At 41.2% G+C, this 26,745-nt stretch overlaps 2 protein-coding genes across 6 annotated transcripts in view; both read left to right on the top strand.

Annotated features, from left to right (window-relative positions):
• The window catches only part of cntn2 (contactin 2), a 40,065-nt gene extending 22,818 nt beyond the window's left edge, over positions 1–17,247 (top strand). For 2 of the 3 annotated variants that reach the window (XM_042088840.1, XM_042088839.1), the window contains exons 18-23: positions 310–544; positions 1,184–1,299; positions 2,215–2,401; positions 3,897–4,009; positions 14,330–14,498; positions 15,019–17,247. In XM_042088840.1, the coding sequence (XP_041944774.1) occupies positions 310–544; positions 1,184–1,299; positions 2,215–2,401; positions 3,897–4,009; positions 14,330–14,498; positions 15,019–15,131 (933 nt within the window). In that variant the 3' untranslated portion in view covers positions 15,132–17,247. The remainder of the gene's footprint in view (positions 1–309; positions 545–1,183; positions 1,300–2,214; positions 2,402–3,896; positions 4,010–14,329; positions 14,499–15,018) is intronic. The other variant, XR_006031166.1, reaches the window with a different exon arrangement.
• chia.1 (chitinase, acidic.1) lies at positions 4,516–26,267 on the top strand. Of its 3 annotated transcripts, XM_042088842.1 has the most exons (14): positions 4,516–4,556; positions 17,041–17,044; positions 21,527–21,535; positions 21,746–21,780; positions 21,880–21,909; positions 23,312–23,516; positions 23,768–23,824; positions 24,002–24,167; positions 24,367–24,491; positions 24,760–24,883; positions 25,107–25,289; positions 25,424–25,540; positions 25,634–25,760; positions 25,879–26,267. In XM_042088842.1, the coding sequence occupies exons 4-14, from the start codon at positions 21,756–21,758 to the stop codon at positions 26,085–26,087; spliced, it is 1,368 nt and encodes a 455-aa protein (XP_041944776.1). In that variant the 5' UTR covers positions 4,516–4,556; positions 17,041–17,044; positions 21,527–21,535; positions 21,746–21,755; the 3' UTR covers positions 26,088–26,267. The 3 variants fall into 3 exon arrangements, with proteins under 3 accessions (XP_041944776.1, XP_041944777.1, XP_041944775.1); XM_042088843.1 differs by lacking the exons at positions 17,041–17,044; positions 21,527–21,535 and adding an exon at positions 16,830–16,835 and having other exon boundaries at positions 4,550–4,556; XM_042088841.1 differs by lacking the exons at positions 4,516–4,556; positions 17,041–17,044 and having other exon boundaries at positions 21,474–21,535.
• Positions 26,268–26,745: the final 478 nt, after the last annotated feature.

The following is a 26,745-nucleotide window of genomic DNA, read 5'->3' on the forward strand; positions in this document are numbered from 1 at the left end:
CTGCCTGCAACAACAGCGGCGCTCGGGGAGCAGTGAGGGGTTAAGTGCCTTGCTCAAGGGCACTTCAGCCGTGCCTACTGGTCGGGGTTCAAACCGGCAACCCTCCGGTTACAAGTCCGAAGTGCTAACCAGTAGGCCACGGCTGCCCCACAGAAGCTTGAGATACAGAAGCTTGTTATATCATCTTACTTCAGTCATATTGAGATGTCGCTTGACACCTTAGACCTCGTACAGATATCCATATGTCTTGTTAAGCCCTCGTCTGATATGTCTCTCCATTGCTCCAATTTCCACCTCCTGGGCTCGTAGCCCATGGCCAGGGAGTACCAGAACGGAGACGGCTTTGGCTACATCCTGGCTTTCCGGCAGCGCAACACCCAGGCCTGGACCATTGTGCGGGTGCCAGGGGTGGAGTCCTCGCGCTTCGTCTACACCAACCAGACCCTGACACCCTACAGCCCGTTTGAGGTCAAGATCAAGGCCTACAACAGGATGGGTGAAGGGCCCTTCAGCCAGGTCGCCCAGGTGTACTCTGCTGAAGAAGGTACTGGAAAGTTAAAGGAGAGTCTATACAAATAAGATTAGTGTCATATTATCTAACCCATGTCATTGAAAACCTGTGTTTGCCATGCCACTGAAAATGCAAGCAGGGCTCATTGAATCTTTATTGTATGGTATACAAAATATTGATCATAACCACAAGAGGTCAGAGCCACTCTGCTAAAGCTCATGCATGTATAAAGTGGTGCATGTCAAGTCAAGTCAAATCAGTTTTATTTTTAAAGCGCATTTAACATGCACATAGTGCAACCCAAAGCGCTCCAACAAACAAGACACATAACAAGACAAACGATGCCGGATGGAGCGGCGTAGTCGTATGTACAGTATTTATGTTATGCTGTAGGCCTACCAGTTACTGGTCTTAAAAGAACACAGTGACAAACTGGACTAGAAAAAAGCTCACTGCCTTATGTTAAATTTGAGTATCTATTTTAGTATGAGTATCTATGGTATTATTTGAGTATCTATGGTATTATTTTTGAGTTAACAGAAGTAAAAACTGCTGATACCTTTCAGAATGTTTCAGAGATTTGGGTGTTTAAATGTCTCAATAAATTCTCTCTCTGTCTCTGTTTCTGTGTCTCTCTCATTCTCTCTCTCTCTCTCTTTCTCTCTCCCCCAGAGCCTACAGTGTCCCCCCGCAGGGTGAGCGCTGAGGCCCTGTCTGCCTTTGACATGAAGGTGTCCTGGGACCCTGTCCAGCAGTTGCCCACCAACGGCATTCTCAGGGGCTATGAGGTAAGGAGAGACCCCAGACACCCCAGTCATCTCCCCAGGGGCTCGGACTCCTGGAGGGCGATAGTTGATAACACTAATAATGATATAATGATAATGGGGAAATATTTATTTTATTCCCTCCTTTGCCTTCACTGATGAGGACACCATAATCATACCTCATCATCACAACTCAGAAACATGGAGCAATGTCGCAGTTGCTGCAATGAACAAATAGATATGATGATAGATAAGATGTCCACTATGCCCATGTCTTGTTCTTCAAGTAATACCATTTTGATTATTAGGTTTGATAAGCAGCTGAAGTGAACTCTCCCCTATCCACACATAGTGTAGAAAATCTCTAGACAGTACTGCACTTTAGTTTCAATAGATTTAGATTTCAGTGTAAGTCCTTACTTTGTGTTATCCTTTACACACACGCTTAAAAAAGTGAATGCAAACTGAAACAGTGGTACTGTATGCAGAGGGACAATTGATAAGAGTTGTTCTCCACCATTCTTCATACAGAATTATATTGCAGCTATTACTAGCAGCATTTTTTTTTTTTAGTTTTTGTACTCCACCTTAACGGTAGATGTACTATGTACTTCACCACAACATGACAGGTCAATGGAGACCCAGGGGCCATTGATGGATACAAATTGTAGCCTCATGGGCCGTTTTGTTTTTCACTGTCCTTCATACCCAATGAAACAGTTAGGACTAAGAATCAGATTGCTGGACAAATGACCAAGTACACTAGTTTCTGTCTGTTGCCTTACTTCCTGGTTTTGTGCCCTGAAAAAGACCAATATGACCCATGTGTTTTTTTTTTTATTCTTTTTTTCTCTCGAGTGTCTTTGTTGCTTTGTTGCTTTGTTACTTTCTGTCTGTTTTTCAAATGTCACCTGCCACTCGTACGTTCCCTCTCTCCAGATCCGTTACTGGCGCCAGCATGAGCGGGAGGCTGCTGCTGACCGCGTTCGGACAGCCGGGCTGGAGACCAGTGCCCGGGTGGCCGGCCTGAGGCCCAGCACCCTCTACCACGTCACCGTGCTGGCTTACAACAGCGCCGGCACCGGCCCTGCGTCCCCCAGGACCACCATCATTACCCGCAAACCACGTAAGACCCCCCAGCTAACACACACTTACAGCTAGCGCTAAGCAGTCAAAAGTTAAAGTTGAGTGGTATTTAGCAGAAGCATTTAAGCAAAGCGTCATGGGCTCGTAAGGGCAGGTCCGGGCAGGTCCGAGGCCAATTGTCAGGTGATGATGATACCGCTGCGCCACCACACCTGTCAGTGACCAAGCCTTAGCCTGTAACCAGAGGGTTTCTGGTGTCCTCATTGTGTTATCTGTGTAGCCTGAAGGGATAAATGAGAGTGAAGTGACCAATGTAAGGGTGTGAACGCATTCCCAGGATGGATCACTTGCCCATTTTGAGCGACAGGTTATTTCAGGTTGTTTTTAGCCCCTGAGCAGTAAAGTTCTCTGATATCAGCCACTGTTAAAGCTCACAACAGCTTTTTTTAGCCCTGTGTTTGTCAGATTGTTATTTGGTCTGCTGATGGCTGGAGATTTCTCCTCAGTTCCCCCGCAGCGTTGGGAAGATGTGTGTTTTTGGTTCAGCAGGTATTCAGCTTTGGATGGAGCAATTACACAGTGGACTTGCTAAACCTGCAGAGTAAAATGATGTGATCCTGTAATAATAATAATAATAATAATAATAATAATAATAATAATAAGCTTTATGTATAGCACCTTTCATACACAGAATGCAGTTCAAAGTGCTTTACATTTGGAACATTTAACACAATAGTAGAGAGAGAACAAAATGTAATAATACAAACAAAACAATAAATAAAACATCAGAGATTTAGAATTAAGTAAAAATGAGAATTCTCAAGATGGTAAGGAGATAGACAACAACACATACAATATTAATGCAGTGAAAATAGGAAGACCCTGTAAATAGTTTGACCACATGTTAATCTGTTCCCTGTTAAATTTTAAATATTATGTTATTACCATAACCATAAATAGCAGCAGTAGAATGTAAAATAATGTGAAGAAATAGGCTAGATAAAAGTGAGTTAACTAAAAGCTCTTGTATACAGGTATGTTTTCAGGTCTTTTTTAAAGATGTTTACAGAATTTGCCTGTTTAATGTACAGAGGCAAGGTGTTCCATACAGTAGCTACGGTGCATAATGGATAAAAGCAGCTTCTCCACTTTGCTTGTGGAGTTTAGCTAACACAGGGGTCATGTGCTCCCCCTTCTTGGTCTTAGTTAAAAGTCTAGCAGCAGGGCCTGTATGAGTTCCAATTTCTTTATGTTTTTTTGGGAGACCAGTAAAAAGTGCATGATGTCCACTATGCCCATGCTTTGTTCTTATCAGAGTAATAACATTTTGATTATTAGGTTTGATAAGCAGCTGAAGTGAACTCTCCCCTATCCACACATAGTGTAGAAAATCCCCAGACAGTACTGCACTTTAGTTTCAGTAGATTTAGATTTCAGTGAGACTAAGAATGGTGTCTCACTTTGATTTTGGTACAACATGACAATCGTCATTTAGGTTTAAAAAAAACAAAGCCCTCTTTTTACTTCATTCACAGCCCCCAACCGTCCTCCTGGCAACATCTCCTGGAAAACAGATGCATCATGGGTAATTGTGAGATGGGATCCAGTGATGGCCATGGATAATGAATCAGCAGTGTTGGGCTACAAGGTGAGTGGCATGTCTAGGCCATATACAGTAGTATCTTTATCGTGTGTGTGTGTGTGTGTGCGTGTGTGTGCGCTGCGCATGCGCATGTGTATTTATGTAATTTTGTATGTGTGTGCAGACTATGCAAATTGGTGTCATTTCTGTATTCGATTATTCCCATGAACACTTTGTTTGTACTTTATCATAAGTGTTTACCGGTCTGAAACCTTTCATCTGGAGAGATGAAATGGAGATAAACGGAAAAGGACTTTTATTACAGTAATCAATTTCACCAACACAAAACATGCGTGCCACATCATCATGAAATAAAAGTCACCAGCACAATGAATTGGTATAATGTTCTGATTTAGGACTGAGATATGAGATATAGCAACTAATAAGACTGCCAATTAAGCCCTCTTCCTTATAGAGGCCCACAAAAAAAAAAATGACTCATAGCCTAGTAATTTCATGGCTAACAATAGCCTATATTAATTTTGCCACTTTTGTAACATTTACCTTTAGTTTACCTTGGTGTATGACTTTAAACAGCTTGTGTGCTCTTTCGGTATGATAATCAGCTCCTCTAATGCTTAGGGTACGTTTTGACGAGCATACCTTGTTCTTGCCCATCTGAAATAATAATAATAATAATAATAATAATAATAATACATTTTATTTGTTACATAGCGCCTTTCAAAGCACCCAAGGTCGCTTTACACACTAGACATTTACGTGTAAGACAAAATGTCAGACGGAGCGGCTTAGTCGCCAGCCTTCCCGTGACATCAATACAAAACATTTTTTTTTACAAAGACGCACAAGCCTGATGGAGCGGCGTAATCGCCAGCGTACCCGAGACACCTAATGGTAGACATACAAGACAGACAACAAACAAAAATTAACAAGTAATAAAATAAATAAATAAATAAATAAATAAGAAATTAAAATAAAGAACAGTCCGTGTTAACTTAGTCCCACTCAGTCCAATGGCAATGATATAGCGTAGCTACAGCTGTGTCTTCAGACCAACCCGGAGGATTTAACGTTCAAGGTAAACTATGCAGTATTGGCAATTTCCTTACTGTTTTTTTCGGTTTTTGCTTATTTTTCGCGTGCTCTGTCATGACTAATGTCTGAGAAACTCCATCGCTACCTTTTTCTAGCCGGTGCCTGGCGTGTATGTGTATTTGAATGCAGTAAAGCAATTCGTTACACTCGTTATACTTCCTGACACTGAGGCCGTCGGCCCACAGTTGCAAGGGTGGTTTTTCCGCTCACAGGCGCTAGGGGAAGTGAGACGGCCACCATTCAACCCGAAAAAAGTCATATAACCATTCCAATGACTCTGAAGCTGGTAAATGAAGGTAAATTAAGCTAAAAAAACTTGCATATTAAGCTAAAAAACCTGCATAGTGTGCCTTTAACAGGCCTTCAATAAGTGATGTTAGTAGGCCCTAGTGCTACTTGTAAGACTGCAGTCTTGCTCCGCTTTAACCTCTCTGGCATAGGCCTAACCGTCTGAAGTCGTGGGCGATCTTACAGATGGCAGTTCGCAGGTCTGCAGCAGCTCGGCGGCCGCGGTAGATCTTTCGCAGAGTAGGTCCAGCTGTTCCGAGACATCTCCTCGACCAGACAGTGAAGTGCAGCACCGCTCACGGATGGATGGATGGATGGAAGAATGTCAGTCCAGGGCAAAAGCTAACGTTAGCCATAGCAAGCTTGAGCTTCCAATGGACCAACGTTAACGACATCAGCCGACTTGGAAGCAGTAACGTTAAAAGGGACTAAGAATAACACGAAAACTATCAAAAAATAACGTAAATAAAGAGAGAATGAGAAATTACTCTACCTGCTGCCTCCATCCTTTCTGTTTTTGTTGTGTAAAAAACGTTGTATATGATGCCATTGAAGCCTTGAGTTAGTGAATTGCCTTTGTTTCTTTGTTGTTAACCTACAAAGCCTATACATTTTGTAATCGCTGCGTACGCATTCTCTCTCCTGCAGATTTGCCTCCGTAGTGCGTAATATTGCAAAAGTTGAAAAAAAAATGTTTATTGTACAGAAAATACATAGTCTAGGCTACTGTCATACTGTCAGTTAATTGTCTACAGTGCAGTGAAGAGTTTGGAGAGTGAATTTATGATAGGGCAACTTAGAGTTTTAGGAAAATAATTTACAAGCAGAACATGGGCCATGACCATGAAGCCTCTATTTCTTGCAGCTGTTAAAACACCCGCTAGATAGTTTACAGTAAATAGCCACCAACATTTGTTTTTGCAGTAGGCTACATATTATTTCTGAAAGTTATTTGTCCACTAGGCCTACTGGCTTATTTATCAAACGAGTGGTTTCTCGTTCGTCCTCCGCAAACTACAGGTAGTTCGGTAGAGCCATTGAATAAGCGATGCCAAGCAATTTCTAATATGTAACACTTTTTGTGACATTCAGCAAATATCTCCTCACCTAATGTAAGTTGCTTTGGACAATATGTTCTAGCCTACTCTACGTCGAGTTGTCCTCCATCTCAGCTGCATCAGTTATCTGATTTTGAAGGTTCTAAATTATGATATGCTGCACTGTATCCTTTTTTTATTATTTTTTTTTTGTCCAGCTAACTTTTCTATTGAAACTAGCCATTTATGATTAGTTACACAGTCGACATTCTGAAATGTCCTGCATGATTAAGGCCAAATTAACCATCATCATGCAGCTACTGTGTCAGCAGCACCAGGGGCGGAGCTTGAGGGGGTGCGGCACGCCCCAGGGGCCCGGTGCGAGGGCGCCCCGACGGGCCTCTCTCACGGCACAAGGCCGGAGGAGCTCATGCAAACGGTTTCTTTTCAATCATTTTCAGCAGAGTGGGACGTATTAGGCTTATATGGGTATTGCCCCAGTCAGGACGAGTTATGACTCACGGTTGCTGAAAAGTTTTGAAATTTACTTTGATGATTTAGTAGGTGTAAAATATTGAATAAAATGTTCTGCTGTATGGCTGGCTTTATTTTAACTCTTATATTGAACTTTACGACGTGCAAATTTACGGAATTGGATCGTCTCCTACAGGCGTCAATGAGAGAACACTTACACGATTTTGGTTTCGATTTTCTAATCGAGTAAGAGTAAGTCTTTGTCATGATACATTTGATAATGTGTGATCGTTGTTTTGGTATGAAGCATCTTTTACGTAGCCTAATGAATGCGCTCTAGAAAGTGAAAGTAGCCTAACCTAGGCCTATACTATGCGCTCTGTGTCTGAGCTGTCTGTGCACGTCCGCAATTGATTACGTTCCTCAAATGGAGAACACATCAATCCCATGGTATTTTTTGCCCTAAAATGCATGAAACATGCAAGTTCAAAATCTCGCCGGTAGCCACGTTACATCTCCGTTTCATATTTGCCTGGCTACTAGCCTACAATAAATGAATTGAACGAACTCAACTGACAACAGGTAATACAGACTACAGAATACAGTACAACAAACTTTCTGTCTTTCTGAAGTTTATTTTTGTATTCCGGGGTACAGTAACCTAATTGCCTAATGTCTTGACAATAGTTTTTCTTACCGGCTTGCTGTTTAAACTGACTGCGCCGCTCTGAATTTTCCTGCCAGGTTTATGACGCAAACCGCTACATCTAGGCTCTGGCATTGCCTAAATTCATCGTGTGGGAAATCAGGTTATCTATCAATATTGGGCTTTGAAAGTAAGGGATATTTGCTCTGTAGGCTAGTAGGCTACATTTTGTAACATTTATAGAGAAACCGAGGGGAAGTTAAATTAGAAATTAGAATCGTTGTAAATTGAAAACACATAAAAAAAAATATTCGGGGCTTTTAAAAAGAGATTCGGGGCTTGAGCCCCTGAAGCCACCCCCTCGCTCCGCCAATGCAACCACCCAGCAGTAACTTCTGCATTCAGTGAGATTTGCACCGCCCTAATTTTATTTTTGACTCTTCCCGTCACCGTTGCAACCTCTGAGCGCTCATTCTCCATGTCAGGGCCGGCGCTAGCCATTTGGGTGCCCTAAGCACAAATGCTTGGTGGTGCCCCCAAGCCCCCAACCCCCACCAAAGGAATAACAACCATTCAGAATTTCTTAGGTTCTCTTTATTTACAAAATCAGAGCTGACTTTAAAAGGCCCTCTCCGCACAATTTCCACACATCAGCATCTAAAATGTGAGCTGACCATATAGCAGGATCAGTTGGAGGGGGCAGATGTCTCTGCAGTGTCACTTGCTGATGGCCCCTCAGTGACAGGACTCACTCTGCCTTCAGAAGCAGATGCGGTTGTGTGTCGACTTGTATCTGGGCTATTTGATGATTGTTGGTCAGGGCTGAGTGCTGTTGCAGAGTCTGCAGAGCTGGTTGGTGGCTGGTGTTGTGGACTAGAACTGATGGTTGATCTAATTCTTCCTCCTGGCCTTGAGTTGCTCCTTGCATGTATCTTAGCATTGACCCTGCATTCAGAAATACAAGACAAAATATTCAGGAATTCTACTGAAATGCATTTTTGATTGAACCATCATACATATATGATGTGACAGATATTGCACACATTAGGCTAGTATTTTAGGTTTATATAGGCCTACATGTGACACTATGTGAAAATGTAAAATTCAAAACTCTATTTTACCTTTAAAAGAGGTCTAGGCACAATATAATAATTCTGTACATAATTTGACAACTCTGTGAATATGGAAATCTACAAACACTGAGATTGTGTTTTTTTTTTTTTTTTCTAATTGCAGTTCCACCAACACATGTCGCCCTCTTTGAACCTCTTGAAAATAACCACATAGAACAACAACTAAACTTATCTAAAGCTGTCTAATTTGGCAAAATCACATCAAGTTTAGTTACAGGGTTTTTCCAAAGTTCACCTTAACAAGAGCCGTTTCCCACTCATCTAGGCCTACGTTATGAAAGTGTCACTTGTAGCGTTACTTTTTCACTACACAATCAGATCGTTTGATCATAATTGATAACAAACGCCGAAAAGGCGTCCTGAAATGCAAAGCAAACTAGACTAATAGGCTAACGTTATCTGACTATATCTGATGGCTAAAAGAAATAGCAAGCCCAGTTTAAGCATAATCGGAAATACCATTGCTAGCTAGCAACCTGAGGAAGGATTGCTAGTCTAATGCACCGATTGCTAACGTTAACAGAAAACAGCCGAGTGCATTCAATAACCCATAATCCATATCCATATCCACAACGTAAAATAACTAGCTAGCTAGCATCAGTCAACGTAACACTTGAACATGAACATGACTAGTAGGAGCTTACGTTACAAAGTTTAAAACATAGACATGCATACACGCAAGGGCCACAAAACTAACATTTTTTAAAATTTAAAACATTGTCTTACCTGCAAGCGCCGCGCGAGTATCATGCCTCTTCTTTTTCCTTTTTTCCGCCCCCGACTCTTGAGGCCATGTCAAAGGTGTCTGCCTAAAGATTGAGGCGTAATCGAACAGACCACTGGGAGGTGGGGGAGGGGGGCACCAGAGCGAGACTGGAGGGGGGAGAGGGACGCACAGGAGATTCACCTTTTTCTCGACTAATAGTCTAGGCCTATTACATTTGTATTGCTTTTGCATATTAACATGCTTTAGACATATTTTATTTGTTTATACTAGTAGCCTATTGTGATGATTTTTCACGACCAAGATTTTATTGGTGCCCCCCAGGCACATTGGTGCCCTACGCGCAGTGCGTGATGTGCGTGTGCGGAGCGCCGGCACTGCTCCATGTTAACGATCATTAAAAACCACTTGAGGAGCACAGTGGGACAGGAGAGACTGAGTGGACTTGCCATGTTGTCCATAGAGAATGAGAGAGCAAAGAAAATGGACATACACAGAGCATCGTGGACGAGTTCGCGGAGCGCAAGGCTCGTCGTATGCCCTTCAAATAGTGCTGCGTATTATTGTCGTTTTATTATTAGGGGTCATGTAGCCTAATGTTGTTGTTGTTCTCTTGGTTACACTTCATGTACGTTCGATGGACTTACAAATTACATAGTTGCTCTCCGTGGCGCTGACGCTTGTAAGACCCGCTGTTGCGGACATGTGTAGCCTATGTTGTAAAATAATGTTATGATGAGTTTAATAAAGGGCCCGGTCATGTGCCCCGGCCCGGCTCTGACTTGTTCCGCCACTGAGCAGCACGAGCCCTGACGGTGCGTTTCTGATGTCAGATTATTATGTACTAGACTGTTCTCACGTTGCAGTGCTTTACTTATGGCCAGTTCCAGCGTTATGGATGTGACAATTGTACTCATATTGGTAAACAAAATGCCTTAGAGTGGGGGCAAAATTAGTATCAGTCAATTCATTTGCATAACTTTTAATGTAACCTCTGTCCTCTGAATACTGAGAAATCCTCAAATTTCATATAATCAATTTCATCCTAAGAATACAAGGCATTTCATCAGCGTTATGGATGTGACATGAAATGGACACACTTTTGTGAGAGATTACAGGTTTTCTACAAACTCTGTGAATTTTGAAGGAAACTGCCGAAACTATGATATATGTAGCATGAAGGAGACTTGAATGAACACAAAAAGTGTGTTTTTGAAACTATGCATCATTTTCGTAATGCATTATGCAGGAAAAACTGGCGCTATGGATGTGACGGTTTCACGTTATGGATGTGACGTGTCTGAACCAGTCCTCGACAAACTACATAAAACACATACTTAAGTAGTGAATTTTGATATGAAACAATTGAAATAGTAATCATGAAAAACTAGCGATGAAATTATTGCTTCCTCAGTGCCCACTAAGATCCACAGGACGAATCAGGACAACAAGTCATTTAAAATATAAAAAATACATTTATTTTTTTCTTTTACCGTCATCAATTTTGGTCAGTGATTCCCGGGTTACTGAAACACCAGGGAACATGAAACTTGGTGGCCACTCCCCTAAATAACTATCCCTACCTCAACCGTTGCACCCAAGATAACAAAATATTTATGGTATATGTTAGTCTCAAGAGCCCGCATCAACCTAACCCATACCCACTCATTTGTGATTTGCACACAAAAAGTACATGCACGCGCACATGCACACACACACATGCACACACACGCACATGCGCACACACACACTCGCACACATACAGACAGGCAAGCACACACATAAACACATACAGACAGGCAAGCACACACACACACACACAGACAGGCAAGCACACACATGCACAAACACCCACCCACATGAATGCAGACACATAAACACACACATGCACAAACACCCACCCACATGAATGCAGACACATAAACACACACACAGGCACACATACGCATGTGCGCATGCAAACACACACACACACACACACACACACAAACACACAAACACACACACACACTCTTATCTGATAATGCTCTAAACTGGTTTCAAACCTACATTACTGGCAGAGATTTTTATATCAGTCTAGGAGATCATGTATCTGAAAAACATGACTTGCCTTTTAGTGTGGCCCAGGGGAGCTGCCTTGGTCCCCTGCTATTTTCTCTATATATGCTTCCATTGGGAAACGTCATAAGTCAGCATAATGTAAACTTCCACAGCTACGCAGATGATACCCAATTGTATATTTCTGTGGAGCCAACAAACCCAGATGGCCTTTGCTCCCTCACTGCATGCCTAACCTCCATTAATAAGTGGATGAGCAACAATTTTTTGAAACTAAATGATGACAAAACAGAGGTACTTTTGGTTGGACCAAAACTAAAGCGAGATATTATTCTTAGTAATCTGGGGAACTTGGCGCACCAGGTCAAACCAAAAGTAACAAGCCTCGGTGTCATCTTAGATGCAGAGTTAAGCTTTAAGCCCCATATCAGTAAAGTTACTCAGACAGCCTATTTCCACTTGAGAAACATTGCCAAAGTGCAGCCCTTTTTAACTCAACAAGATGCAGAAAAACTAATTCACGCCTTTATCACTAGCAGGTTAGACTACTGCAATGCACTTTTCACTGGTCTTCCCAAAAAACATCTAAAGAAATTGGCACTCATACAGAACTCTGCGGCTAGACTTTTAACTAAGACTAAGAAGAGAGAACACATCATCCCTGTGTTGGCTGAACTGCACTGGCTCCCTATTTCCTATAGAATTGATTTTAAGGTTATGTTAATTACTTACAAAGCTCTGAATGGCATAGCACCTTCATATATCTCTGAGCTTTTAATATCTTATCAACCACAAAGGAAACTTAGATCATCCAATTCTAATCTTTTAATCGTACCCAAAGTGCTCCACAAACAAAGTGGAGAAGCTGCTTTTATCCATTATGCCCCCAAACTATGGAACACCCTGCCTCTGTACATCAAGCAGGCGAGTTCAGTAAATATTTTTAAAAAAAGATCTGAAAACAAAGCTTTTAGTTAACTCATCTTATCCTGTAGACTACTTTTTCAGATTATTCTACATCTGCTGCTATTGGAGGGCGCAGCCAGCCAGAAGCAGATGGGCTCCCCCTATTAAGTCAGGTTCTGCTCAAGGTTTCTTCCTGGAATATGGGAGTTTTTCCTTGCCACAGTTGCCATATGGCGTGCTTGTGGGGGGTAAGAGGGTTAAGGCTGCCAGTCTTATGACGTCGTTTTCTATATTTTTGATATGTTGCTGAGTGGATCATAAACAGCCCCAGCAATGAAGAAAAGTGATTGATAATGACTGACTGACTATTATTGTGTTACATGCTTCAAATGTAAAGCACTTTGAGCTGCATTCTGTGTATGAAAGGTGCTATACAAATAAAGCTTATTATTATTATTATATTATCTTATAAACAAAAGCAAACTCACAGCACACACTCATTTACATGCACATGAGTTGCAGGAGTAGGAGATGGAGACAAATTGACAAGCGTGATTTATTTTTGCGAAGAGAATATGCAGGACTGAGAGGCGGTCATATTTTGTACCACTATGTGGTACATCTAGTTTATTGCTGCCCTTACTCATGTTACTCTGTGGGTATTAGCTACAGAGGACCTGACACTTATGCTGTCATATCGTGTCACATTTAAAATTAAACTGTGTTAAGCAGACGTGAACGGCAGGCTGAACAGATCTGCAACAGAAGGAGGTTGCTATGTTAACTCCAGCTGCAAAGTCAGCCATCTTCACCAGCTAACACGATAATCCAGTTACTGTACAACAACAGTATGACAGTTACAGGAAGATAATCGCTCAGATTTTCGTTATTAGGCCACTTGAAAATAGGCTATGGCTAGGCTAATCACTGGAGGTATTTTAATATTATGTTTGTTTTGCTAATGGTTAGGCAAGGCCTCCCTGAGGTTTTGATCATCCTAATAATCTTTGAAATGTCAATTGTAAACACTAAGTTGAAATGCGTTGAAACTGACATGCCACCAGAACAGACGTTTTATCGGCTTTGAGGTATAATAAAGTCCCCAGTCTTGTAAATTCACATTATGTAACATCCATAATGTCACATCCCTAACGCACCATGAAAAGTTTTAAAAGTAAGAAAGGGGCACAATTTGGTCATAACACTTTACATTGATATAAATCAGCTTTGCACAGACACTATGGACATTGTCGCATCAACACTGTATGTGTAGCATAAACTTTTCCTATAAAACGTTATGGATGTGACATGGCCATGGAACTTGCTGACTTAAAAACAAAAGCCTTACAAATGTAAGGAGTTGTGCTCTTAAAGGCAAGCTGAGCATAGACATTGCTCTACCATTCCCTTGTCAATCTGGAATTTGTCGAATGACACAATTTGTTTGAACCTTGGGTCCATTTATCCACTTTTTAAATATGTATAATATTACCATGTGAAAAATGTTGTTTCTGTATGGTTGCACACCATATTTATGATGTAAAAAGAGTGTCATTCTCCATCAAATTCAATCAGATCAATAAACAATAAAATATAGACCTAAATTAAGATTTTAACAACAGTTCTATTTGCGTTTGCACAACTTTTTTTCTATGGTAAGGATGACCTTTGCATGGAATTGCCCTTATATGAAGTACTGTAGCATTAATCAATATGAGGGGCAGAGGGGGATAAATGTTGTCCCCCCCAGTGATGAAAATAATTAAGCAAAGGGGAGGATATCAAGGTCAGAGGCGGGGCACCCTGTGTGTATACATAAAATCATTTGATTACTGTGTAAACATACTTACATGTGTTTGTGTATGTCTGTATGCGTGTGTGTGTGTGTGTGTGTGTGTGTGTGTGTGTGTGTGTGTGTGTGTGTATAGTTAATTAGTTGTGTGTAGTTAACGTGTCAACACACAATTGAAAAACTCAACAGTCATACCTGTGCTTCCTTTGCAGGTCCTATATAAACATGAAGGCCAGTCCGCCCTAAAGGTGCTAGACAAAGGTCAGACATCAATTCGGCTGCCGCTGCCCAAAGACAACGGTTACGTTGTCCTAGAGGTGCGGTCATGGGGCGAGGGAGGGGACGGTGCGGCCCACGAGACAATTGTGTCCCGGGACTCAGGTAAGCACAAAGGGCAAGCTCCCTATGACGTCTGAGATAACATAACAGTGCTGTTAGGCTAACTTGAGATGTTATTGAAGAGTTCCGACTGCTGGCAACTTAGCCTTATCATGCTTGAGTGACTGTGGCTCAAGTCTGGCATTGATCTGGCTCAGATCTCTGATTTGCAGAGCCAGCCTCTACTGTATTTGAGAGGCTTCGCTTCTGTGAGAAGACAGATGCTGCAGACACAATCCCCCTCAACCCCCCCCTCCCTCACACACACACACACACACACACACACACACCACCACCACCACCACCTCCCTCTCTTAACATAACTGACCTACTATGTTTTCACCCAGGCACTGTTCAAGTACAGCATGTCAACACAATTGACATTTATTGGTCCTCCACGCATGTTTAAGTTCCAATACAAGTATTTCTTGTAGAACTGGTTTCTGATAGGGAAAAAGAGGTTGTGCATGCATTTTCCCAATGTATTAGTATTTGATGAGTGTTGTTTTTTTTTTCTTTACAGGTACTGGAATGATGGTACAGAATAGAGCAGGCCTGATTCATTCCCAGAATGCCTTGTTTCTGGTCACAGCTGCATTGTGGGGACTTTCTGTCATCATCACTCTAGAACTGTGATTTCCACCAGTCTTTGAGCTGCCTATTTTTTTGTTTGTTTGTTTTTTGGTCTCTTTTTCACCTGTCCCAAGTCTACCAGCTTCTAATCCTGTATCATCACAGGACATGTTGGAAACATCCTGTTGTTTTGGACCAGGAGATCCAAAGAAAGGTAATGGCCGGCAGGTTTTTATTCATTTTTTACATAAAAGAAAAAACAAACAAACAAAAACCTAGACTTAGAAATTAATAGCTGTATTGGATTTAAGCAGAAGCTGGCTTTGATTGTGCACAGGTAATATTGTCAGTAGAAACTTGCCTTATGGGAACAAACCAGGTGTGTTTGGGTTTGTTTGTCCCCACAGAAATACCCCTGGTTCCTCCCACACTTGTTTCCTTTTATTTTCTCCACTGCCCATGGCTTTCTTTCAACTATATGATGTAAGGGTCAAAGTGTGATAATAACACAGTCTGGCTGTGAGGGTCTGATAATGAAAGCAGAGGCTTCTTGACCATGCCTGCTGATGAATTTTTCTCAAGCAAATCAGTGCTCTGTTTGATGTTTCTATTTTGTTTTCTATTTATTACTTGTTTATACTGTAATTAATTTTGTATGTGACAGATGATACATGATTTATTAATGAATTGGATGGGACAGGCTGTTGGATTTTTCTAATTCAGTAACATTATCCAAGCTGTTGCATGTAATATAACCTTATATTATGCTGTGTACTTCACTTGAAACATCTCCCATAGTCAGCAGTGTGTATCATCACTTGAAGCAACTGATTGGATAGTTTCAAATTACTTTATTTTAATAAAATATTTTTTTTGTTACTGTATTACAACCATTGTTGCAGAACATACATGGTAGTTCCTGGAATGTCATCCAAGATATCCCATCAACAGCCCCGCTTTTGTCAAATGTTGTATAATACTCTTGTTAATTATTAGTTGATTGGCTAGGTACTACCCAGATAAGGGTTTAGATTACATTGTTTCTTATCCAATGCACTCTCGCCCAAATAAAGGCTAAGTATGATGACACGCAAGCAAGAAGCAAAAGCAAGGTCTACAGATAGCATGCCTGTGTAGCTGCACATCTCTGGCCTTGTGGGAATAAATGGAGGATGAAGATGGCAGCCATCCAGTTGGAAATCAGGTGTTACTTTACTAAAGTGGGACCATAAATGCTATTTAAAGTGTAAACCCTGGTGAGACTGTGAGATGTCCTTTCTAGAACAAGGATCTCAATATTTTCTTTTTGTGTCACTATTGCAGGGAGACAGCATTTCAGTCATGTACTCATGCCAGATATTTATGTACTTTTGTTAATTACTGTATTATATTGGATACTGTTGGACCAAGATAAGCCCAAACGTACTCAGCAAATGATGTGTTTCACTCTTGTGCTCTGCATTCTAAAGACCAAGACATTCTTGATACAAATGTAAACTTGTACAACAGTGTTAACTCTGTGCCTAATGAAACACAGGGTGGTTTTCTATTCAAGTGAGTCGTGACTTTTTTTGTAATATTAATGATAACAAAAGTTTTTTTGTATGTGATTAACATCCAGATAGAGGCAGCTACTCACACCGTGAATGTTAAAGCCTCTTGAGTTTCTTAGTTGTTTCTTAAAGAGAAATATAGTTGTTCAAACATGTGACGATTCGAATATGGCCATTTTAGCATTGCCTTCTGTACAACTGTGAATAGATTTAGGTTTTGTTTTTGTTTGCTTGTGGTCTTTGTCACCTACATGTACTGACAGTGCTGAGAACTAGAGAACTAGTCAGCTCTCCACAGACACACAGACGCCCATGACTGAAGATATGTGTATATTTTTTATTTTGCAACAGCGACTGAGGCCTACCTTGTAAGGTAGTCTAGTTTTGGAGTCATGAGGATGCATTCCCAGTCAAGTGAGATCTGTTCTCCACATGCGTGTAACTTTTCAGTCAGCACACAGAGATGTTGGACACTTTTGTGTCAACTGGTCAGTTTTGGTCAGTCATCTAGCTGCTTCCTGGGAGCCCATCTTCTATGCCTCAGTACCTCTCAGGTGACTGTCAGCGGGAAGATCAAATGGGACGATGTGAAAATGGCACTTGTAAATAATCTTCAATAAATACATGGGGACTGTGTTCAAGGCGGTGGTCTGCGTGCATTATTTTCTTATTCATTATCAGATCCTGCACCGTGTGATTAAATAACCAGCCACAGCAGATGCTGGCCTTGGCACTGCCCAAGTATATGACAATAACCTTGAACTACTGGTTAATACAATGGGAACATGGGCAGTCTTTAGAAATATATTGATCACTAAATTATGAATGTTCACTGAAGATTCCACACACAGAGCTTGCTAGAAGCTGGGGGTGAGTTAATGCAAACCTAAGCTGAAAGAAGAACACGTAACACTTTTTGTAACATTCAGTGAATATCTGCTCACGATCCACTGGTTCTCCATTCTCGTACACTAAAAAAACTGTTCTTATAGCCCTGGCTTCATGAACTGGGATAAAACTCCAAATTGGAGGCAGCCTGTCCCCCAAACAATAACAAAAAGACAGTGAAGTTTATCGGGGAGCACTGAAGAGAGGGGTGAGCTACCGTACCTCTCTAGTGTGTTTTGTTTGGTTTTACAGTTTTTCTCAGTCGCTTTGGTGCTTTTCTCACATCACTATTAACATTTGCACAGCAGTTACTGCATTTCTCAAACCAATTAGTAGAAATTAGCAATTAGCAAAAGCATGTCACTTGCTCTAAATGGATAGACCATTCCTCAAAAGCGTCAGTGTCATCAAAATAAGAAGTCTTTACACCATCGTTTATAAACAAGATAGTCAAATGGCTTTGTCATGTTTTCATTATGACAGTTTATTCTCTCAGGGCCAGATGTACTAATGCTTTTGCACCCACTTCAGGCTGCAAAAGAGTCTGAAGTTCAAGGTTATTGTTATATATGACAATAACCTTGAACTACTGGTTAATACAATGGGAACATGGGCAGTCTTTAGAAATATATTGATCACTAAATTATGAATGTTCACTGAAGATTCCACACACAGAGCTTGCTAGAAGCTGGGGGTGAGTTAATGCAAACCTAAGCTGAAAGAAGAACACGTAACACTTTTTGTAACATTCAGTGAATATCTGCTCACGATCCACTGGTTCTCCATTCTCGTACACTAAAAAAACTGTTCTTATAGCCCTGGCTTCATGAACTGGGATAAAACTCCAAATTGGAGGCAGCCTGTCCCCCAAACAATAACAAAAAGACAGTGAAGTTTATCGGGGAGCACTGAAGAGAAGGGTGAGCTACCGTACCTCTCTAGTGTGTTTTGTTTGGTTTTACAGTTTTTCTCAGTCGCTTTGGTGCTTTTCTCACATCACTATTAACATTTGCACAGCAGTTACTGCATTTCTCAAACCAATTAGTAGAAATTAGCAATTAGCAAAAGCATGTCACTTGCTCTAAATGGATAGACCATTCCTCAAAAGCGTCAGTGTCATCAAAATAAGAAGTCTTTACACCATCGTTTATAAACAAGATAGTCAAATGGCTTTGTCATGTTTTCATTATGACAGTTTATTCTCTCAGGGCCAGATGTACTAATGCTTTTGCACCCACTTCAGGCTGCAAAAGAGTCTGAAGTTCAAGGTTATTGTTATATATGACAATAACCTTGAACTACTGGTTAATACAATGGGAACATGGGCAGTCTTTAGAAATATATTGATCACTAAATTATGAATGTTCACTGAAGATTCCACACACAGAGCTTGCTAGAAGCTGGGGGTGAGTTAATGCAAACCTAAGCTGAAAGAAGAACACGTAACACTTTTTGTAACATTCAGTGAATATCTGCTCACGATCCACTGGTTCTCCATTCTCGTACACTAAAAAAACTGTTCTTATAGCCCTGGCTTCATGAACTGGGATAAAACTCCAAATTGGAGGCAGCCTGTCCCCCAAACAATAACAAAAAGACAGTGAAGTTTATCGGGGAGCACTGAAGAGAAGGGTGAGCTACCGTACCTCTCTAGTGTGTTTTGTTTGGTTTTACAGTTTTTCTCAGTCGCTTTGGTGCTTTTCTCACATCACTATTAACATTTGCACAGCAGTTACTGCATTTCTCAAACCAATTAGTAGAAATTAGCAATTAGCAAAAGCATGTCACTTGCTCTAAATGGATAGACCATTCCTCAAAAGCGTCAGTGTCATCAAAATAAGAAGTCTTTACACCATCGTTTATAAACAAGATAGTCAAATGGCTTTGTCATGTTTTCATTATGACAGTTTATTCTCTCAGGGCCAGATGTACTAATGCTTTTGCACCCACTTCAGGCTGCAAAAGAGTCTGAAGTTCAAGGTTATTGTTATATATGACAATAACCTTGAACTACTGGTTAATACAATGGGAACATGGGCAGTCTTTAGAAATATATTGATCACTAAATTATGAATGTTCACTGAAGATTCCACACACAGAGCTTGCTAGAAGCTGGGGGTGAGTTAATGCAAACCTAAGCTGAAAGAAGAACACGTAACACTTTTTGTAACATTCAGTGAATATCTGCTCACGATCCACTGGTTCTCCATTCTCGTACACTAAAAAAACTGTTCTTATAGCCCTGGCTTCATGAACTGGGATAAAACTCCAAATTGGAGGCAGCCTGTCCCCCAAACAATAACAAAAAGACAGTGAAGTTTATCGGGGAGCACTGAAGAGAGGGGTGAGCTACCGTACCTCTCTAGTGTGTTTTGTTTGGTTTTACAGTTTTTCTCAGTCGCTTTGGTGCTTTTCTCACATCACTATTAACATTTGCACAGCAGTTACTGCATTTCTCAAACCAATTAGTAGAAATTAGCAATTAGCAAAAGCATGTCACTTGCTCTAAATGGATAGACCATTCCTCAAAAGCGTCAGTGTCATCAAAATAAGAAGTCTTTACACCATCGTTTATAAACAAGATAGTCAAATGGCTTTGTCATGTTTTCATTATGACAGTTTATTCTCTCAGGGCCAGATGTACTAACGCTTTTGCACCCACTTCAGGCTGCAAAAGAGTCTGAAGTTCAAGGTTATTGTTATATATGACAATAACCTTGAACTACTGGTTAATACAATGGGAACATGGGCAGTCTTTAGAAATATATTGATCACTAAATTATGAATGTTCACTGAAGATTCCACACACAGAGCTTGCTAGAAGCTGGGGGTGAGTTAATGCAAACCTAAGCTGAAAGAAGAACACGTAACACTTTTTGTAACATTCAGTGAATATCTGCTCACGATCCACTGGTTCTCCATTCTCGTACACTAAAAAACCTGTTCTTATAGCCCTGGCTTCATGAACTGGGATAAAACTCCAAATTGGAGGCAGCCTGTCCCCCAAACAATAACAAAAAGACTGAAGTTTATCGGGGAGCACTGAAGAGAGGGGTGAGCTACCGTACCTCTCTAGTGTGTTTTGTTTGGTTTTACAGTTTTTCTCAGTCGCTTTGGTGCTTTTTTCACATCACTATTAACATTTGCACAGCAGTTACTGCATTTCTCAAAGCAATTAGTAGAAATTAGCAATTAGCAAAAGCATGTCACTTGCTCTAAATGGATAGACCATTCCTCAAAAGCGTCAGTGTCATCAAAATAAGAAGTCTTTACACCATCGTTTATAAACAAGATAGTCAAATGGCTTTGTCATGTTTTCATTATGACAGTTTATTCTCTCAGGGCCAGATGTACTAACGCTTTTGCACCCACTTCAGGCGTATTTGTTTCGCAATGTGCGTGTAAAATCATTGCGAGGTATGTATAAACAGGCCGCAATGATGTAAAAGCGCAAACTGCCTGTCGCGGGAGCTGAAAGTGGCAGATTGCGTTTGTCATGTCATGCATATGCATTCATGGGAGGATCCAGGGGAAAGTGGGAGTTCTGGGGGCCCCCTATCAGTGCTGGGCCCTTGGAATCGTCCCCTGCGCTTGCGTGTCGCATTGTGTGTCCTATTTCTAGCATGCGCACATTTTCAGCATGGCTCGAGATGTACCTGAGACGTTTGTGTCACACAGGCAGTGTGCACACCATAACCTGTTAACATGGGTGTCAAAATGAAAACAGACAGGTAACGCAGTCACCACGCTAGCAGTGTGAATAGGCCCCTAAGGGACTGTCAATGAAATGGGCAACAAGAACCAGAGAAGGATGTCAACTTCCCCTTAGAATAGGCTAGGAAAATCACACTGTATCAAGAATCGTAAATCACTGATATGTTGTGGTATGTGAAAAAAATGAAGGGTCATATTATTCATGATCAATGGTTGACTTATCAGGTGTACTTTGGTACCCATTATTAAGGTCGGAGTATAAATGAGCGTTCCTGGATCCTCACTGAATTGTCATAACAGAAGGGGAAACAGGTAAATCTTCAGCCCATTTAATTTTAAAAGACATTGGTTAAATCTGCATGTAATCTAAATACTGTGTTGGAGTCCAGGTGAAGAATAATTGATTTTCTGTGCCAAGAAATTATATAATTTAAAAGGCATTGCCCTTTACAAGAAGCAAAGTATATTATTGCCCTTGGATTATAATATAGGCTAATTTAAATATAACTTTTTTCCCCACAGAAATTGCTCAATGGCACGACTTGTTGTTTTGGCAGGTGGGTTCTGATGTCAGCGTAATAGTCAACACATGATACATTTGTTACAATGTTTGCAATTATTTTAATACTTTCTATCTCTCTCTGCACTTTCTTTAGCTTTGGGGGTGCTGCTCACCCTGCAGATGGGTAGGTGTCTGATATTCATATCCTATATGAAGCATATAGAAATTCAGACCTATAGGTTTAATTATTTTACAACTCAGGGACTTAAAACAAGCTGGGTCTGAAAAAAATTCTGAAAAAATCACCAGGTGTACCTATGTTATCCAGGAGACACTGTAAAATTACTCTTATGTAAGATCAATACTTTCCAAGATACAGCCTATTTTACAGGGGGAGGGGGTGTCGATTTTGGTCGGCCTTTTTTTTTTGTCAAAGTTCACAAGCCCACAGCGCAATAACTATAAACCATGTAGGAGGCTCAAATTTTGCTTGCTGGTACATAAATAAGAATAGTATGTAGAAAAATCATCACGCTTGGTCTGGATGATCCTGCATGGTCATAGTTGTCCCTCAAAGTTGATCAAAATTGTATTGGAGTTTTTGGCTGGTCTCTGTTTAGGCCTTCAGAAGACATATTTGTACTCAACATAGGCTCTTGATTTATTTTCCTTACTGAGATAAGTAGAAACACTCTCACAAAAAGCAATGAACAGAAAATAAATCCCTTCAGGGTCTGAACAGCAGACCTCACAAGTCTGAAAAATAATTTTGGTTATCATTTTCAGAGCTCCCAAACACCTTGTGGGAATATAGAAATATATGTTTTTCTTTATTCTCCATGATCCCTTCTTTTTAAAAACACCAATTTGACTTGTCTTATGAAAATCTTTCTTTTTTATTTTTCACCCTGAACATGGGCAAAATGCCCCATTGACATCAATATGTTTTGTGTAGAGTTACCACAGTGCCACCTGTGGTTGTATAGAGTAACCTGTGGTAGCTCTATACAAAACATATTGATCTCAATGGTGCATTTTGCCCAGAATGGTGCATTTTGCCCAGAACAGAATTTATTTTCTGTTCATTGCTTTTTGTGAGAGTGTTTCTACTTATCTCAGTAAGGAAAATAAATCAAGAGTCTATGTTGAGTACAAATATGTCTTCTGAAGGCCTAAACAGAGCGCAGCCAAAAACTCCAATAAAACTTGTATCAACTTTGAGGGACAGCTATGACCATGCAGGATTATCCAGACCAAACATGACGATTTTGCTACATACTATTCTTATTTATGTACCAGCATGCAAAATTTGAGCCTCCTACATGGTTTAGTTCTTGCGCTGTGGGCTTGTGAACTTTGACAAAAAAAAGAGGCCGACCAAAATCGACACCCTCCTCCCCCTGTAAAACTGGCCGTATCTTGGAAAGTATTGATCTTACCTAAGAGTAATTTTACAGTGTGCCTCCTGGGTAACATAGGTACACCTGGTAATTTTTTCAGAATTTTTTGAGACCTAAGTGCGTGGGCCCTGGTTCAATTGACGTGGAATGACCCAGCTTATATTGATCTGACTCCCTCCTCTCCAGTGAGTTCCACCAAGCTGGTGTGCTACTTCTCCAACTGGTCCCAGTACAGACCGAGCGTGGGCAAGTTCACTCCCGCCAATGTGGACCCTTTCCTCTGCACACACGTTATCTACACTTTGGCCACCATCAGTCCTGAGAACAAGTTGGTGACCGTCGAGTGGAATGATGAAGACATGTACAGACAGCTGAACAACCTCAAGCTGACGTAAGTGGGGCCCTTTTTGGACAGTTCTTCTCACCACTGGAAACGGGCGGAATATCAAAAAATATGCATAACATAAGACATGCATGGACATGCACAGTATAATGCATGCATTTATTTCCATCATGTTGTGTTCTGGAACAGACCCTAAGTAAGTTAAACATGTGTCAGTCCTATCTAACCTAAAATGAAACTACAGTATTTTTCATAGTTTTCATAATTATCATAGTTATTTACTTGTTGTACCTTTTCAGCAATCCTAACATGAAAACTCTCCTCGCTGTTGGAGGCTTGGTCAATGGAGTCAGTCCGTAAGTTGAAAACAAGGAAAAAAGTAATCCATTCACTGCATGAGATAAGCTACATAACGCATAATACAATTTGGTGCAATTAAGAGTGCGTTCAAAAAATGTGAGACACAGCATACAGTAGCAGGTATTTTTGGTCCTTGTCCATGCAGTAGTCTTCTCATCCTGTCCACATTGCAGATTCGTCTCCATGGTATTCACACCAGAGGGCCGTGCAACATTCATCCGTTCGGCCTTGAGTTTCCTGCGAACTTTTAACTTTGATGGGCTGGACCTGGCCTGGGATTTTCCTGGACAAAATGGAAGCCCGCTGGACGACAAGCAGAGGTTCACTGCCCTGCTCACGGTGAGAGAGCAAACCCACAGTGTGCAGATAGGCTGGACAAAACAGTTCATCACTGATATAGGGTGTTTGTAAAGAGGACTTAAGCTACAAAATACAAATAAGCTAATCATCATTCAGTCATGGCATTTCAGCATTTCTTGCATCTCTTAACCGCCACTCTTATTTGTTTGTTTGTTTGTCGCTCCTTGCCCGTTTACAGGAACTAAGAAAGGCAATCATGAAAGAGGCCACGGAAAACAGGAAACCCCCCCTCCTACTCTCTATCAAAGTCGGATCTATAAGGTCCACAATCGATATCTCTTACGAGGTTCCAGAGGTGTCAAGGTACCTGTGATTACATAGCTGCAGTGGCAGCCTACATGTCTGGCACTGTTACTTGAATTCACAAAGTGACATTAAGAATCTCTGATCGATGTGATTGTTAAGGCTGGACCAATGATTTCAAAGTTAGTGCCTGTCGCAATGCAAGTGTTGCAAACGTTTCCCAGTCGAGAGTTACCAGAATAAATGAATTTAGATTTTCCAGGCTAACATATTTAGCCTAAACCTAAATGTTTACAGTTGAGATGTTTACATGTTTACATCTCTACAGCCAAGTGGACTTCATCAGCATCATGACCTATGACTATCATGGTGCCTGGGAGAAAAGGACCGGACACAACAGCCCTCTCTTCCCCAGCTCTCTCGACCAGGGAACTCATGTTCACCACAACATTGTAAGATGATAATCACATCTTAGGGCAAAATTATCACAGGGAAGTCATAAAAGTTATGTATGCATAGGATGTTTTCTATTCTGACTTACTTAATTATCAAAATATCCTGCAGTGTAATGGAAAATGTAGTTCCCTACCTCAAGAATGCTGTTGATACTAGCCATTCAGTTTCAGAACAATAGATCTGCACATTTCTGATTTTGCATTGGTCTTCCTCTGTTAGGACTCTACTGTGAGCTACTGGCTGATGAAGGGTGCCGATGCCAACAAGCTGCTCTTGGGCTTCCCCACATATGGCCGCACCTTCCACCTGACGACCTCTGCCTCAGGCCTGGGCGCTCCCGCAGACGGCCCAGCTGACGCCGGCCCTTACACCCGCGACCCTGGCTTCTGGTCCTACTATGAGGTAAGGCCTTCTCTGTCAGTGCAGTCTGATCAACACATAACAGCACCGCTGCTTCTAGCGTTGTCAGTACACTGACATCCTCTCTCTCTCTCTCTCTCTCTCTCTCTCTCTCTCTCTCTCTCTCTCCCTTTAAGGTTTGCTCCTTCACATCGACTGGCATTCAGGGCTGGATCACAGAACAGAAGGTTCCCTACGCAACCCATGGCAACTCCTGGGTGGGCTATGATAACAAAGAGAGCTTTGCTGCAAAGGTACACAACAAATGACATCTCTTTGCTATTAGCTTAAGCAAGTATGGTAATAAGAAAACAGTAATATGGAATGTGTTCTGCTATGGCTATTAGACCCAGTGGCTGAGGGGGAAGAACCTGGGTGGGGCGTCTGTGTGGAGTCTTGACCTGGACGACTTTGGAGGTGTCTTCTGTGCAGATGGCGCATACCCTCTGGTCAACCACCTGCGCAACTCACTGGGTAAAGACGCACACTATTCCTAGAGATCACACAAGACCACAGGTGTTTGAAAAACACTGTCCTACATGCTTACAAGTATTTTCTCTCATTTAAGAAAACGTCTGCTATGTTCCTTCAGGTTTCCCACCCAAACCTACCACCACTCCAGCCCCCACTACCACACCGGACCCCATCGCCACTTTCTGTGTCGGTAAAGTCGATGGTCTTTACCCCAACCCTGCTGATGCCAGCACCTACTTTCAGTGTTTCCGTGGAAACACCTACTTGCATAGCTGCCAGCCTGGCCTAGAGTACAAAGATTCCTGCAAGTGCTGTGACTATCCATAAGGAAATACAGGAACAGCTCTGGAGGCCAAGAACGCAACTTTGTGTCAGTATCATTAATTAGCGGAATATTTGGCCATTTGTATCACTTTTTTGTAAAGTGCTATGCTGACTGAATGTTACTGTGAAGAGTAACAGAATGGGATTATTTTTTTATTCTGAAATAAAAGTTACACATTGTCACTTCTTGTCTGACGTATCTTCTTTGCAGCTTTGGCAGACCTAATTGTCCTTTCCCATAGCCTGACTTCATATCTACATATGTATTACACCTAAGCTCTTCAGCTAGTGGATATAGTGATCTATACAACCATAAACATTATAAGTATCTAGGTAGCTTGAGTTTTCTTTTTTATTACACTAGGCATATTACAGTAGGAAGGCATGATATAGGTATACAGTAGCGATAACAGTTGTCCTGTCAGATATACATGTATGTAAGATATGCAAGACATAGGGAAGACCGGAGAGCCATAGCAGCAGTATTGTTGGAGCACCATACCAAATATAGCCTCAGTGTCCATACAGGCTGGAGTCCAACCTGAGGTCATTTCCTGAACCCACTCCTCATCTCTCTCACACACTCATTTGCTGTCCATTCTTCACTGACCCATCAAATAAAGCCTAATAAGCCCATCTTTATAAACATAAAAAGATGTAT

The sequence above is a fragment of the Alosa sapidissima genome, chromosome 4 (assembly GCF_018492685.1).
Source record: "Alosa sapidissima isolate fAloSap1 chromosome 4, fAloSap1.pri, whole genome shotgun sequence".
Taxonomy (NCBI): Eukaryota; Metazoa; Chordata; class Actinopteri; order Clupeiformes; family Clupeidae; genus Alosa; species Alosa sapidissima.